The 17,461-nt window shown below is 39.9% G+C and overlaps 1 protein-coding gene across 3 annotated transcripts in view; it reads left to right on the top strand.

The window, feature by feature from the left end:
* Nucleotides 1-17,461, top strand: part of NALCN (sodium leak channel, non-selective) — a 295,723-nt gene that overhangs the window by 25,644 nt on the left and 252,618 nt on the right. For all 3 annotated transcript variants that reach the window (XM_021695963.1, XM_021695962.1, XM_021695964.1), the window contains exon 6: nucleotides 12,438-12,592. In XM_021695963.1, the coding sequence (XP_021551638.1) occupies nucleotides 12,438-12,592 (155 nt within the window). The remainder of the gene's footprint in view (nucleotides 1-12,437; nucleotides 12,593-17,461) is intronic.

Here is a 17,461-nt window from a genome sequence, read left to right on the forward strand (position 1 = left end):
TAAAAATCTCAATTAAAAAAAACTCCAACCTTTTTATTTTCTTTGGTTGCTTCTGAACTAGGAGTTTCTCATAAATTCTCATAAAAAAAACCGCCCGAAGGAAAAAAAAATGCATAAAAATCCCAATTAAAAAAAACTCCAACCTTTTTGTTTCCTTTGGTTGCTTCTGAATTAGGAGTTTCTCATAAATATCTCTAAATGAACTAGGATTAAGCTACAGTATGATGGCTGTGTTTCCAGTGATTCGTGTTGCCAGTCGCTGTCATGACCTCGTTTTTCTTAATTGTTGTCCTTTACAATCGTCCGATTTCTGCTTAATTGATTTGCATGCACTATAGCCTAATAATGGGAGAGTTTGCAGGCAGAGCTGTGTCTGCTCAGGAACCTGTATATCCCGCGTTTCAAGGCTGACCTCTGGAATTGATTGTGTATAATCTGTGAGGCAAACAAGATAAATAAGGAAGCAACTCAATACACACAGTTTTGCTTTTAGATGGAGCTGATTTCTTTTAAAGCAGAGAAAAGGGAGTCTTCCCTTTGTCCTCCATAGCATTACTCGTAAAGCTTTAGATTTTTCTCTGTTGATGAATGGGGGACCCAAGGCAATTATGGGACGAGGAATGAGATTTGACTAAGCAAAGCAGTTCATATCCTAAAGAAATTTGAGAAGAGCAGTGGCCTCTGGCAGAAACAGGTGTTGCAAAATGCCAAATCTCCCGGAAGCTACAAGATGAACATGTGAGAATGAGCTGGTAGGTGAAATAGAAGAGATGAAAGCTTATCTGCCACCTTATTACCATTCCCGAGAAAGGAGCGAAATTTAGTCCTAGCTTAGTATCAAATAATGAAATCTTCCCAAGAGTGAGATAATTAGAAAAACTCTAAAGTAAGCAAATGTAAATATTAAGTATATAAAAGTTTACTCTAAGGAGAACAGGGTTCCATCAGGAGTTCAAGTAAATGCTTATAATGGCTGAGCCATTAGGTTTGAGACATGGAGGTGGGGGGCCACATGTCACAGATGCTCAGGACAATCCTCATAGGTCCTTTCTGTGGCAGAGTAATTACTAACAGCTTTCTTTTCCATCTCAGGGGAGTTTCAGGATGGTCACCCCACCCGGGGCAGCTTGTAGGACTCGGTGGTATTTTATAAAATATCACTAACACTTAGCCTAGAGACAACACAGAGTTGGATTTGGGTTAGCTTTCTCTTGCTGGTCCCAAATAATATTTAAGTTTATCCTTTAGGGTCCTTGGAAAATAAATGAATTATTGGCTTATACATTCTGTTCACAAAATAATGAAGTTTTTTTTTTAATGGAAAGTTCAGAAGAATTAAAAATAGAAATGCAGTGGAACTTAAAATATTAATTTCTAATTTCTATGGACTTTATCAAGAGGGAATTTTGTAGAATATGTAAAATCATAACTGCCTCAAATTCATGCAAAGGTCTTTGAAGTCTTCTTGATTTATATTTAAACTTCTTTTGAAGGATGAAGACAGACTGCTACATTTAACTTACTGGATTCCTGCAGAGATGTCTGCTGGATGGGAGATAGAAGAACAAATTTGGATAAATGCATATTGGAAAGCTCGTCTTTAAAATATTTAAATAAGAAATGAAAATACTCTGATGGGTGCATATAGATTTCTAACTAAATTAATAGCAACATTTGTGGAGCACCTATTATATTTCATATATTTTGCTTCTATAACTAATTTTCAGAGCAACCTGAAAGCAGTTATTTCCCCCATTTTGCAGATGAAGACACAGTCCCAAAGAAAATAAATAATATGTTCATTTCGTAAGTGAGAGCACCAGGATTTGAACTCAGGTCTGACTTTCCAGCCTATGCTTGATCTGCCATTTGAGCAACTTCTACCATATTATAAGCCCACATTTGTAAACCTATATGCACATTAGATCCACGTCCATATGCATAAGCTCTTTATATGGCATAGAGAAAATGAAAGTCCATATGACATCTGGTTTCTTTCCATCCCCATGTAGATGTTATGTTCCAGGGGATTCTGCCCCATCCAAATCTATAAAATAGTGGCATGCAATATATTTGTATCACTCCATATATCTCTTTTAAATCCATTGTGTATACCCATCTCAAGGATGTGGCCCACCTGAGCCCCAGTTAAATCAACCTTTCATATGTTACAAATTTTTTAAAAAATATAAGAAAATATTTCAGAATAAACTGAATTCCCATATGAAAATTAATACCAAAGTGATTTTCACCAGAATAGAAAAAACATATCTGCATCTTTAGCATTAAAAAAAAAAAAAGAAAACCCTACACTTTGAAGAAGGGTCTAAAAGAAATTGGGTAATTTCTTTCAATCAATTACAATATAGCACTTTTTTTGACCTTACTTTCCAAAAAGAAGAGAATATAATAACATAGGTTATAAAACTCTTACTTACTATTAGTGGTAAATAACTTTTACTGTACAATTGATATCTGGGGTTTTTTTCTCATTTAATACCCACAACGACCTGTTAACGTCATAATCTATTTTTACACTCTGTATTACAGCCAGGAGATTGAGGCTTAGTGAGGTTAAGTAAGCTATCCAAGATGAAACAGTGTGTAAGTGCCAGAAGCAGGGTTGAAACCCAGTTCTCCCTGACACCGATTTCTATGCCTTTCAATATTCGGCTGTGCCTTGGTCGGTATATGAGATGATCTTCAACACATGTGTGTCCAAAATATTTGAGTACAATGATTAGTTTCCCTTTGGTTACAAGGAGCACATGCTTAGGAGACAGGCTCTGCATGGGGTGGATGAATACATGGTTAAGATGGCTTGTATTAGGACTGAATTCTGCCGTGAGGTCCTGGGACTCTTGATCATATTATATGAATGGGAAATGAGGAGCCCTGACAATTCAGTCCCTTGCAAATAGCATTCACTGTAGTTGCCTGTGTAGAAATCATACCTCGCCTCAGGTTCAACCAGACCAGCCTGCTTTCCCTCCGATAGAAACCGTAGTCACCATGCCATGACCATAACAGCACGAGCAGTACATTTGGGGAATTCATTTCCAGGACGAGATCTCTCTGATAGAAAAAATCACCTGGCGAGCTTTGTAAAAATACGAACTCCAAGCCACACCCATAGATTCATATTTATAGCAGGGCTAAGATTCTCAGAATCGGTTGGGTTAGAAATCAGTGTTTTAAAACCTTAGTTTTACATTAAAACTCCCAAAGATGTGTTGTAGAGTAGAACACAAATTTTGCATGGCTTCGTCAAAGATAAAGCTGGAGTCTTCAAAGAAATGCTAAGCTTTCAGCTGCTACACCCCCACTGCGGGGAACTTGACTTCCCTGTTCCCTGAAGGCTGGTTCCTTAGAAATGTCTGTGAAGCACCAGAGGTAATCAGAGCCTCTTGTCATTCTTCCAGAGAAGCAGGTTGTCGGTGTGTGTCCTGGGATCACAGGGCAGTCATCTCAATTTTACTGATTCAGGGACTCCTACCTTTTTTAGGTCTAGCAACTGAGCTGGGCAGGTGTACTGTGTGGTTGAGGGCACCTGGGGACTGGGGCTCTGGCACGTTCCACATCCTTCCCTGATCTTCACTTTTAAGGTAGCTACATGTTCTTAGCACCAGTGAGCCCTGACATCATTTGACCCCAAAGGATGGAACCCCAACCATACAACTCAGCCACACAACAGCCAGTAAACATGAATATATTTGGAGCTCCTCATATGTATGAGGCACTTTGTATTCCTAATTGCTAATTCATAATGTGATCTCATAGGTTGGACATGATGATTCTCATGAAAGAGAAGAGGAAAGAGCTCCTTGCCACACATTAATTAATTGGCAAAATCACCAACTGAAAATCTGTAATCTTGGCCCCAGATTCTGGTGGCCGTTTTCCACCATGCCAACTGACTCCTTGGTCCGTTATCCTTCCAGATAACTTCTCACCCTGGATCGTGTAGTTTCTCAAGCAAAGGGAAAAGAGTTACTGCTTGAGGAGCCCTTGGCCTAGATTCACAATGTCAAGGGTAGTAGACTTTGTCTTATGACCTCAAAACAGTTGTCACATTTCCAGTTTGGAGCTGATCAGTGCAAGCTCTGTGTCCTGATACTTTACTTTGCTGATACTCTTTGAATACATTCATATACCTCTCTTTGCCTAATCCTTGCTCAGATGCCAGTTTCCCGGCATCTGGCCCCTTATCCATATTGGTGAAGTAGTGAGCAATATAATTAAGGGAGTGAAGTTGGAGAAAATATATAATTAAAAGAACTATTCAGATACAACAAGGTATGTTGACAGTTTGAAATACTTGCTTTCAAAAGAAAATCACGTTTTGTCATTTAAATTACATACATTATTTGAAAAAATACTTAATTTTACCATTTTGATGCATGACGAATTCGGTTCTTTATGGTATGGCTTTGTCCATCTAGCCATTCAGGAATGGATTAAGGCATGGAAAATCATATTACGATACTCTCCGCTTAACAGTAAGGGGAAATTTATTCCCTAAATTTTTAGAAAATGTGCCAGATTTCCTTGTTTATAAAAAGTGGTGTGATGTCAATATTATTTCCTGCCGCAGACTACTTGTCTTGTTTGTGGTCCCTATAAAAGTCCCAGAGAGCAATTAAAAGTTTTCAAAAATCAATAAGTAGTCTCTTCTCTGCAAATTCCAGGGTGCGGTGAGTGTTCCAAAGCATCCAGCATTAGCAGTAGCCAGGCCAGTTCATAAGAGCTTTTAATTAATCCTGAAAGCGGAGGCCAAATAGGAGTGAAAACAAAGCCAGATGATTCTCTGGAATGAACCCAAAAGGCGGGTAGCAGCCAGAGCAGGTTCCTTGTCAATACAGGAAAGGGACCACATCTAAATGCAAGAAAGTGAGCCTTGTTTTTCTGGCTGCCACTAGGAATGAGGCGAGCCAGGCCTTAAGGTATCAAAGGGCACATTCACTATCCTCCCAGATGCAAAGACTCTGTGTGTGTGTGTGTGTGTGTGTGTGTGTGAGATTCACTCCATGGGTTTAACTCAAGTGTGTTGTGTTTATCACTTCTCCCTAGAACATACAGTATAAATAGAAGAGAAACCTATTGATGGCAATAAATAACAAACTGATCTTAGGCGTACAGTGTTATCTGTTGCATATGGATTTGCTGTGCTGCCTACCTCCTTTGCACCACTGACAATTTCCCCATGGAATGCAAACTTCAGAAACACCTTTGGTGTAGCTGATCCTCTGTGAATTTTTTTTACAACAAATGGACCAAATTTGGCTACAAGCCCGCAGTGTTTTTCTGCTTATGTTTAGTTCTTCAAGGGAAAAAAGAAAAATATAAACAAAAATCTGTATCTATATATATATCTATAAATTCCCATCATAGGTATATTTTATGAAAATCATGCAAATAACTTAAGTAATGATCTCTTTTGTAAATTAGTGTGTTTGACCTTTTTGGCCATTCTCACAAACGAGGGACAGATTGTAGTCAGTGCAAAGTATATCAGACATACTATGTCAGTTTGGGGGAAGCACAGATTTTTGTCTTTTTCCCCAATATGCCAATTTCTGAGAATGTAGTTTACAAATTGTTTGGTATGGTAACAAGTGATTGTTTATAAGCCCTGAGAGAAAGCTGTGAGCAGCTACACCCCAATGAAAGGGCAAAAAAGTTGTTCTCTTTCTCTCCCTGTGATTTCTTGTTCTTTCTCTCCTGTGCACACACAGGCTCTGGCATTTCCACTTTCCAGGATGCCAGGGGGTGTATCCGCCCTAGATCTCGTGTCTGTTGATCCTTTAGTGGTCACCCCAAGCAACGACCCCATTGGGAGGTCTCCCTGGTGCTCACCATCCACCACCCACACTCATGATGTTTCTGCTTGGTGTTCCTGTAATGCTAAGAGCCGATATCTGGCTCTCAAAGCATTCATCGTGCTCTCCTGTGGTCATTACTTTTCTAGGTAATAAAGACTTTGATTTGGAAATATCTTCTTAGTCATCTCCATTTCTAGCATGTTGTGTGGCGTAGAATTGGCCTTTCAAATTTAATCATTTTGAATGAATGGATGGACAAATGAAATAAAGTGGCCCTACCAGGAATATGGAAAAAACAATCTCTAAAAAGGGGTTAAGTAATGATAACCACAGTTATGTTCATAAGGGACAGTCATTACAAAAGGCCAGCACTAAATGTGTTGCAGCAGTGAGAGCAGTTTGATACTGGTAGAGAGAGATGACATTGTAATGAAGAGAGCAGTTTGAGCACAATGTCCTGAGCTATTGCATTTGGCATCGGTGAATCCTGTGGAGAGATGAGAACAGAACACAATGGGCACATGGTTCGCCCTAATTATCACCTTTCTTTTAAAAATATGAAAGTGTGATGGGGTCGTTGTGGGAATTGTTTTTTAATAATAGCTAAGAAGTTTCTCATTTTACAGATAAGGAAACTGAGGCTCAGATGGTCAAAGTGAATTGCCCAAGGTAATTAAGTTGGTTAATCATTGAACTGAGATGATAATCCTTGTGTTCCGATATACAGCTCAATCGATGCTCTTTACTATCAGGAGTAATGGTTACCTTAAAACCATACAACTCTTAAATATTGAGGTGTTGTTTGGGGCTGTTATAAACAATATTAGCAACAAGTTGAGAACATATTTTCTTAGATCTCAAACCCTTACATAATGTTATTTGTAAATACGATATTTTAAGAATTAAAAAATAAGGGCACCTGAGTATCTCTGTCGGTTAAGCATCCAACTCTTCATTTTGGCTCAGGTCATGATCTCAGGGTCATGAGATCAAGCCCTGAGTCAGGCTCCACACTCAGCTGGGAGCCTGCTTAAGATTCTCTCTCTATCCCTCTGCCCCTCTCCACCTTCCCGCTCTCTCTAAAAAACAAAACAAAACAAACCCAAAAAACAAAAAAACCATATGCCAGGCAGATAATTAATGTCTTTTGAAAAATAATTAACTTCTCCAAGGGATTCCAGTATTCATTTTGAAACATGGAAACTACTAAAGCCAAAATTTAAAAAATGGTAATTCCATGCCAATTTTTAGATATCACACTTAAAAATTGCATAGAAACAGGGGCGGCTGGGTGGCTCAGTCGTTAAGCGTCTGCCTTCGGCTCAGGTCATGATCCCAGGGTCCTGGGATCGAGCCCCGCATTGGGCTCCCTGCTCTGCCGGGAGTCTGCTTCTCCCTCTCCCACTCCCCCTGCTGTGTTCCCTCTCTCGCTGTGTCTCTCTCTGTCAAAAAAAAAAAAAAAAAAAAGGGTAAAAGAATTAAAAAAAAAAAATTGCATAGAAACAACAGGATCCAATTGTTGAAGAATTTTTTCTGTAGTTACTTTATAAGCAAACAAATAAACAAGCACATAAATAGATTTGCCATAGATTTAAATAATGGTGGAAAGAAACATTCCTTCAGTTAGCCAAAAAATAATTACGATGGCATTTTATTTATTTATTTATTTTTATTTTTAGAAGATTTTATTTATTTGAGAGAGAGGGAGAGAGAGAGAATCTCCAGCAGACTTTGCACCGAGCACAGAGCCTGCTGGGAGGCTCAATCCCAGGACTCCAAAATCATGACTGAGCCAAAACCAAGAGTGAGATACTCAACTGAATGAGCCATCCAAGCACCCCAGTAGAATTCATTTTAAAGAATTGGCTCATGTGATTGTGGGGACTAGCAAGACCAAAATCTTCAGAGCAGGCCAGCAAACTAGAAATTTCAGAATGAGCTGTTGTTGCAGTCTTGAGTCCAAAGGTAATTTGGAGGCAGGGTTCTTTTCAGAAGATGTCAGTATTTTTTCTGAAGGCCTCCCATTGATTAGATGACGCCCAGGCACATTATGTAGAGTAATCTGCTTCACTCACAATCTACTGATTTAAATGTTAATTATATCTAAAAAATTACCTTCATAGCAACATTTACATGGTGTTTGACCAAACAACTAGGCACTATAATCTAGCCAAATTCACTCATAAATTTAACCATCACAGACTATGTGTTAGGGGCTATAGGGAATTGCAGCCTACACTGGGGAATAGTCGAGTTTGGAAGACATCCAATGAACAGTTGACCACTCAAACATGAATTAGACACTTCCCAAGTGCCTGAAATGTGAAGTGTGGGTACTTGGAGAAAGCCTAACCCAGCAGAGAAGCCTAACCCAGCCTGAGGGACTTGGAGTAGCTTCCCTAAGAAAGTGACATGCAGACTGGGGGGCCCGAAAGCTGAAAGATGGGTTAACCAAGCAAAGATGGGAGGAGAGATCTCCAAGCAGAAGAAAAAGTCCTGAGGTAGAAGGAGCATACCAAGAGCTGGGAGAGGCCACCATGGTTGGATACCAGGACACTTGAAAGGGGAAGAGCCAGATCCTTTAGGATCTTATGGATGAGATTTGCCACAGACAGACCTCAGGTAAGACTGAGATTATGAAAAGTCTGTCTTAATGCTCTGTGGCTAATGGATCAGAAGGGCTGAGTGGCTGCAGGATGACCAGTTAGGGGACGAGATAGTGGTGCAGGTGGAGGTGGAGATGGTGAGAGCTGAATGAGCTCAAAAGATATTTTGGAGTATATTTAGGGACACATGACGACTAGTTATGGAAGTTGAGGGAGAAGTAGGTATCAAGGAGATTCCACAGTCTCAAGCTTGCTCAGTACTTTGGATGAAGGTCTCATGGTGCTGCTTGTTATGAAGAAATGTTGGGGAAGGAGTCTGTGTTCAGTAAGGGGTATAGAGTTGGAGGCACTTGGGGTGTAGCCAGGTGGAGACATCTACTAGGTAGTTGGACACATAACTCTGAGACTAAAAGACACCTAGGATGAGAGAGAATTGAAACTATGGAGATGGATTTGTCTGCATAGAGAGCATCATGGAAAAAGAGAGGAGGCTAAGGACCAAGCTCAGAGTAACTCAGGCCTGAGGGCCAGTTACAGGAGGAGAAGATGGAAAAGGAGAATGACCCGAGAAACAGGGACAAAACTAGCATCTTCCAAGCCAGCAACACTGCCTCTCTGTCTCTCCCTAACCACAACTGGGAAAGGTTTTCTGTTTTTACGGACTTGTGTGATTAGGTTGGGCCCACCCAGATAAACAAGGATGATCACTCAAGACTTTTAGCCTTGTTCACATCTATAACCTTAATTCCATTTGCCATGTAACATAACATCTTCAAGTGTTCCAGAGATTAGTATGTGGATATCTTTAGGGGGCCATTATTCCGCCTACTACCAAAACAACCATGTGGAATGCTGCTTAGAAGTCGTAGAAGATGAAAACTGAAAGTGTTCCAGTTGGATGGGGCACGTGGAAATAAACTAGAGCAAATTCAGTGGATTGGAGATCATGTAAATGGGCTAAAAATTAAGTCAGAGGGATTAGAAGTAGATAATTTTTTTTCAAGAAATCCAACTGTGAGTAAGGAATGCAGGTCTTGAAATCCACTTAAGCATGAGTGAATATTAGGCCTGGAAGAATCATTGTCTGTATTTAGAGTTTGGCTGGTGGTTAGCAAGAATTCTACCTTCCCTAATTCCAGAGAGCCTCTTGTGTTCTATCATGAATATCTGAGGGAAGATGAACAAGGAAATAATTAACATTAACAAATAAAAATAACACCTAGAAGATAATTGTTAACTGTGACAACGAAACTAAGATAAATAACAAATACACATTCTGAAACTCTTGATGTTTATTTCCACTTTTCAAAAGAGTAATCATCATGTGGTTTTAGATACATGAGTTCCAGGGCAATTAATCATCTAATAAATGTGTCTCTAACAAGCATTTGCTAATAGCTTGATTTTGGCAAAAATAATATGTTTCAAATCTGCTGCCTCTGAAGCCAAAAGATTTCAACATAATATCTGTGCTGGTGAAGTTTGTGCTTGAAATGAAAATCAGTGTTAATATGAAAGAAACAAAAACTAAATCAAATAAAAAAGGAAAAAAAACAATACTTAGAAACCAGTGAAAGCATAGTCATAATAGGTGACAATTATTGAGTGATTGACTAATTGCCAGTGCTATTTCGGGAGTTGTACGTTAGCTCATTTAGTCATTAAGACACTCCTACAAATAGGTAAAAAGGCTATCCCCATTTTAGAAATGTGGAAACTGAGGCAGCACACACCAGGACTAGAGTTCCAATCTAAGCAGTCTACAAATTTCGAGATACCAACAGCAGTCAGTAACACCTGATACTTGCCGTCTGCCGAGTACCCCGTTTTAAGTACCTTACAGACCTAAGTCACCCAGGTTTGCCAGAGTCCTGAGAGAGAGGCATTTCCCTGCCATCGCCTGAGGAAGAAACTGAGGCACAGATAGGGGAGGCCACATATGCAGTAAAGGCGAAGCTAGAATTCACATCCAGCAGACTGGCTCTGGAGTCCAATTTCCTACCCAAACAGCTGAAAGGTGATGTTTTTTTGAACTTTTTCATGGAGACAGTGCTTTCTTAACCATCGCTGCTGTTGTCTTCTTAAAGTCTTAGAAATGAAAAAAAAAATTAATTTCTATGGGCTTCCCTCTCTGAAGTTCACCTTCACCTTTCTTAAGTTAAGAATTGGGTGATCTATAAAGTTTCTTTCAGCTGCATAATCCCGTGAACAAAATGCTGTCGGTATCATGTGCCTGAATTCCTTCTGTTCTTCTGACAAGTCTTTATTGTGTTTTTACATGTGTTTTAATTGTATGCTACATTTTATGATCGTAATGATCACTAATTGTTTATAATAAGCATTTATTGAGCATTATTGTTATTATTGAGCCTTTCTTTATTGTAACATGCTGGGTGCTAGGCTGAGTGCTTTCCTTGGTTTCCTTTACTTAATCTTCACACAGGCTTTGCTTCTAATTACGGTTACTCTCCCTAGCTGACAGATGAAGAACTGAGCTTAGAGACATTTAGAACTTTGTTCAAGTCACACCACTCGTAATTGGCAGAGCTTGAGATCAAACCCAGAAAACCTTACTCTGAAACTCTGAAGCCCAGTCCCCTTACCACTTTGCCCCAATGTGTGGGTTCCACACCAGAAACTCAGACCAGACATCAGCAAAGATTCCATTTGCCATGTAAATTTAGCTTACATATAAAAAGGTGAAATGAAGAGAAATACATGATATGTCTGCCTAAAACCATCTCTCTCTGACATAACCAAGTGGTAATTTCCACAACAAGACCTTTCCCCTGGAGTTTTGCATGGGGGATCCAAAGGAGCAAATTAACATAGGATTGGGAACAATTCTTTAAATACTTATTCCCCGAGCCAGCAGACAGATTATTTCCTTGAAGCTAACAGAATCTGAAGGAACACACTTGAAGTGTCTGAAATGCAGGTGAGGCTTTTAGAGCTTTGTTTATGACTGAGACAGAACTGGATGAAGTGTCACCAGGCCTGGAGTGTGTATGTAAACTCATGAATGTGTGTGTGCACGGTGGCCTCATGCAGGTAATTGATCTCAGAGAGTTAGGTGTCAGACTCTAGAGAAAGCGTATTATATACAGGGAAGAAAGCAGCCAATTGAATGTAAGAGGGTATTAAAGAAGAAATATGACCCAACACGTCTGCCTCAATTGGGCCATAAGCTGAGGGACAGAGACTGTCCTGACGACGGTCCCCACTTAGGAAATGCCTAGAAACATCGAAGTAGTGGGAAATGAGTTGTAATAAAATCATGGATTTAGAAGGCTTGTGAAATTGTCTAGCCTAAACTTTGGCCACTGCACAAGCCACGTGAATTGCCTCCGATAGCAGCTATTCGGGGCCCATTTTAAAGGTCAGCCCAGAATGAGATTCCACAGTCGCCGTTCCAATGATGACCTGTCCTTGCTCCCAAGAAAGCCATTACTTATCTAAATCCTTGTACATCAATTTAATCTCCACGTTGCCCTCCAGAACAATGAAACAGGGATGTATCACTGTCCACCTAAATGACCCTCGTGTTCCTCTGCCAACACAGAGGAAGACCAGGTGTCATTTATAAGACTCATAGTAGTCGTACCATATGGAAAATGACTGTCATCATTTACTATTGCTTAGAAGTGGAGAAGTAAAATTTGTACCCACAGGTAGGTTAAGCATTTTGTGAATAACAAGGAAGCCCAAGCACATTAACATTCCTTACAAATCTACAGGAAAATTCTTTCCTTTGCTTATCTGGGTCTTGGTCCTTAATGACAAAAACAATGATGGTAATAGTATTCTTATAAAGCGCTACCGTGAGGATGAATCACGTACCATTTGAGAAATGTTTACCGTCATCTGTGCTATGAACACCATTCGGGAATCATGACTTTTACATCTGTGCCCATATGGAGCAGATGTTAGTGAAGGGTGATTACATTATTCATTTTGATCAACATTTACAAGTGTCGAAATCGGCTAACTTTTTGTAATTTGTTCACAGAAATGTAACCTGGAATAGCTTAGCTATCCCAGATACACACTGCTCACCAGAGCTGGAAGAAGGCTACCAGTGCCCCCCAGGATTTAAATGCATGGACCTTGAAGACCTGGGACTTAGCAGGCAAGAGCTGGGCTACAGTGGCTTTAATGAGATAGGTCTGTCTTACCGCTAAAACACATTTTCAGTTTCTTTTTTACAATGTTTATGAAATGGAAAGAATACTTGTGTGATTGATATTTTCTGTTAAGATTGGCTATAGAGCATTTAAGAAACACAATGGCAGATTGTAATCATCTGCCTAGATTGTGATATAGTCTCCCCTGCAGTCTATAAAGTACAGTCTGCTTTTGGGTGGATATTCAGCAGTGTCTGTGGAGAGTGAAATATCCCTGATTTTAGACTATTTTTGATTCTTAATTAGAGCACTTAAAAATATTTCATTGACCAAGGTTCAGGGCTTGTTGACTCAAAGGTAAACAAGGCTTGGTGTCCTTTCGCATGTAACCATACCCTAGTAGGCAAGGTAAGTCTTATGTCTCTGAAATAGTAGCCACTGAGTGAGTGCGTGAGAGCTGGAAAGTAATCCTGGAACAGAAGACAGCTAAGGAAATACTTAATGAATATCCATCAACTGTATAATAGATGCGTGGGAAGTGCTTATACATGAATATGATGTACTCAAATCTATACATTTATCTGTGGCTTGTCCTAGGAAGTCCTGAAATGTGCCATTATATACAGTAATGAAAGCACTTAGCATCTGCCATTTACTTGATATCATTGCATTTATTACAATTCTGTGCAAGTTGTACAAATTTCGTTACTGAATCAAAAAAAAAAAAAAAAAAACCATGGAATTCTAAACAATTATTCCAGCTTTGAGAATCTGTCTTAGCCAGCTCAGGCTGCCATAACAAAATGCCATAGACTGGGTGGTGTAAATAATGTAAACTCATTTCTCACCAGTCTGGAGGCTGGAAGTCCAAGATCAGGGTGCCGGCATGGTTGGATCTGGTGAGGCCTTTCTCCTTGGCTTGCACATGGAGGGAGGAAGAGGAAGAGGGAGAAAACTCTCTGGCTTCTTCTTGAAGGGAAATAATCCCATCATGAGAGAGCACCCTCATGACTTCATCTAAATTGAATCAACATTCCAAAGGCTCCATCTCCTAATACCATCACACTGGGGGTTAGGACTTCAACATATGAATTTGGGGTTGGCGGGAGCACAAACATTCAGTCCATAACAGAATCGTTATCAGAATCATTTGAAAAAAAACAAAAACAAAACAATTTTTCCTTGAAGTGTCAAGGCCCAGGTGCATTTAAGAGCATTTAGACACTCACAGAATCTTAGAGACTAAAATCTCAGTGTGTAGCAGGGTGGTGGTTATCTTTGGAAGCCAAATCTATTTTGTGAATTTTAGTGTGGTTTCATATCTCAGTGGACAGCTGTACAATGGGGGGTTTCCATGGCCAGGGAAGAAAGCATGAGTTCCTTTCAACCCTGATGGCAACTGCTATGAACCCAGCCAATCAATCTTTATGCATCAGGAACAGTGGCTGATAAATCCTCCTCTCGCCCCAGCCTTTAGTGATGGCAGCTCCCAGATGGTGTTATTGCAGGATGGCATCAAGAACTCTGGGCCAAGTACGGGAATTTCAGAAAGAATATGTGAAGGTCTTGCACTGATTGAGGAATATTTTTCTGGTATATGAACTAAACCACAAGGCTACAGCCTCTGGATGGAATAGAATACTGAACTTGGCCTGAAAAAACACAATAGTTGGTATTAAAAAAAAGTGAATTTTGCAAATAACATTCCTAAATTTTTACTCTTGTATTTTAATATGCCCTCAGAGGTGGATTTCCAGCATTGAATTTAGACAGATAATCTTTCATCCCTTTGGCCAATGATATAATTTTGTAAAGTAAAAAAATTTAGAAGCCAGCAGATGTGGAAGCATTTCAATTTGCTGTACTCTCTTAAACTTATCTGGCTTTGGAATCAATCTTACAGCCTTCCCCTCAGCTCCTAAGAGCAGAGGACTTTTATGCATTATACCAGTGACTCTCAGGGATGAGCAGGAAATCACAGGTGTGGTATGGGAGATGGATATATAGCTTGGGTAAACTGGTGAAACAAGCTGCAGGAATCCTAAGAGCTGGGGCACAGCTAGAACGCACGGCTTCTCAGAGCCAGCAGCTCTTTCTCTTAAGGGGGGCTAACTGGGTGTACCCATGTCTCATATGGAGGGTGGCCAGCATTCAGTAGGGAGGCTGTCCTTGCACAAAAACCTCCAGTCCTTTCGAATCCTATTGCTAAATCAAATCACTTCCTGGCCATTTTGAATGCAGCAACTGTGCCTAAACTCAAAAGGCTGCATTATGTTCAAGCTGATTCAGCTTTCTTCACTATGACTTCCAATGACTTCAACCCATGTACTCTTTGAGGGAGGGAGTTTCCTCAGAGAGTGTGTTGGCTTGAGAAGCCTGACTCAAGGAGAGAACTGCCCTGGGGGCAGCAAGCCCCCATTAAGGCAATAATCTTACTGTTTATTTGCACATTTATCTCCCAAGGATTTAAGCTCCTTGAAAACAGGAAGTACATCTTTTCATCTCCATGTCTTCAGGGCCTGGCGCAGTGCCGGCCTCTATAAATATTTACTAATGGACTGAACAAAGTATATGTTCTTTTGAATTTGATGGTGACCAGTCATGTTTGTGTTAGGATATAGAGCCATAATAGAGAAGTAAGTTGTTTTCTTGTTGTTCTTTCCCCCAGTTTTGTGTTTTTGTTGGCAGTATTCACTACTCCTCATGACTTGCTTTTCTATACAAGCTTAATTTGGTCTGCTTGCTTCTTTTTCTCAAATGATGCTTGAGTCCAACGCCATTGTTTGACTAATGGTTACATAATGAAATGTTAACTTTGTACTATAATCAGAAAATTTTAAAATGGTCACTGTAGTTTGGACTGAAAAGGTCTGTTATTATGCATCTATGTAGATACACAAATTGTGGTATTTTAGATCATCTTTAAAGTTTTTATGGAAACAAAATATAATTTTCCCCCAAAAATGAGGAGAAGAAATTATTTTCTTAGACTCACATGATCATCTCTTTTTGCATGCAGTTGAATTTAAAACAGGTGCCTAATTGTGCATATAAATTTGACCAGTGTACTTTATATGTAAGTAAGCATGATTAATTTAAAAGGAGCACATTTCCTCTTCTTACTAATCAAATTGTCATACAATACGTTGAATTGCAATGCATTTATAAAATTTCATTTATAAATAGCTTTGTCTCATTAAAATTTAAAATTGATGATATTGAGAAACTCAATTTTTGAAATATATTAAAAGCCAGAGTCATTAAAGTAGAAAAATTACACAGAGCCCCAACTGTAAAATTGCAAAGACACCTTTGCATCTCTGAAATCATCCACCGTCAAGGAGACTGAGAAACAGAAATGCAATTTCCATATTCAAGGACTCTGAAAAACCTGTGACTAATAAACCACACATCGGAAGGCCAGGTGTCTAACAGAATACTTTCTGAAAGGATTCTGGCTACTGAGGATCTCTAGCAGAGCCAGCAGAATGCTGACATTAAAAATAAAGAATATTCCCAGAGGAGCAGAACAGTCCTCTCTTTGAGCCAGGGAATCAGTGTGTGGCTGACCCTGGGAGCTTTCTGGGACTCAGTGGGGTACCTCAAAGTGGAGCCCTTGTTGGGGCCCAGCGGTTGGTAGAGAAATAGAGAAGACGACAGACCCTCAGTCTAGAGGGGCCCCAGTGCTGCTGATCTGTGCTCATGAATACGAGGGGCAACCGGGCTATACCTTAGGATGACCTTGGGGAGTTTAAAACACACCAATTCTCAAGCACCACTCCTGGGCCAGTTAAATGAAAAACCTTGGAATGATCCAAGGCATAGATGGTTTTTAGAAGCTAGAAGGTGTTCTAATGTGCATGCACAGTTATGAGCACCTGGACCGAGGCAGCAGTGATACACAGGTAAACACACCTGTCTTAGAAAAAAACTCTCTTCTCTCCAGCAGTGCTACCTGACAAATACCTGGTCCTCTAAAATTGATTTCACAGGTGAGTAACAGTCAAAAAGAATGAGGACCATATCTATAAAAATGCACTTTCAGGTATGTTTAAAACTGAGAAAAAAATCCAAGAGATATAATTTTTAAAATTGCAGAAGAAGACAACCTAAATAGATGGATTTAAAGGGTACCACTGTCTCAGTAGATGAGCAGAGAACAATCAATGCTGAGGCATTTCTTACTAAAGTTGCTGGACTTCAGAGCTAAAAAAAGCATCCAACGGGCATCCAGAAAAAAATGATCAAGTCAGTTCTTTTTCTTTTTCTTTTTCTTTTTCTTTTTCCAAGCGACGCTCAAACATGAGTAGCCCCGGGAAGAACCTAGGGTCCCCAGTCAGTTCTAAGGGGAGCCATCAGAGAGGACTGAAACTTTGTCAGAACTCAAGTCTAGGATACAAGGACACAGGGCTTACAAAGTCCTCAGAGAAAGAACATGTTCAGCTCGTTTTGGTTACTGTCGAAGAAGCAAGAACTCAGAAACTTCCTTTTATGTTAATCCTCCTTGAAGACACTCGGCCAATCAAGAAGGATGGATCATGAACCTAGTCTCTAGTATCTCCTCAGTGTAAAAACAAAGCTAATATGACTTCAGGATTTCCAGAGTATAATATAAATATTGCAGCTTATGGTCATGTAGAAGAGCAGAGAAGAAAATCAGGGGAGGTAGTGTAATGATGTTAGTGTCCTTATACTCAGCAATAAAAAATGTATCATCTTATACAATATGTGAATCACGTGATGGAGGTGTACGTGTACTTGCTCAAGAATGCATTACAAAGTAAAAAATTACCTACTTTAGGGGCGCCTGGGTGGCTCAGTTGGTTAAGCGACTGCCTTCGGCTCAGGTCATGATCCTGGAGTCCCGGGATCGAGTCCCGCATCGGGCTCCCTGCTCGGCAGGGAGTCT

Source organism: Neomonachus schauinslandi, chromosome 3 (assembly GCF_002201575.2).
Source record: "Neomonachus schauinslandi chromosome 3, ASM220157v2, whole genome shotgun sequence".
Classification (NCBI taxonomy): Eukaryota; Metazoa; Chordata; class Mammalia; order Carnivora; family Phocidae; genus Neomonachus; species Neomonachus schauinslandi.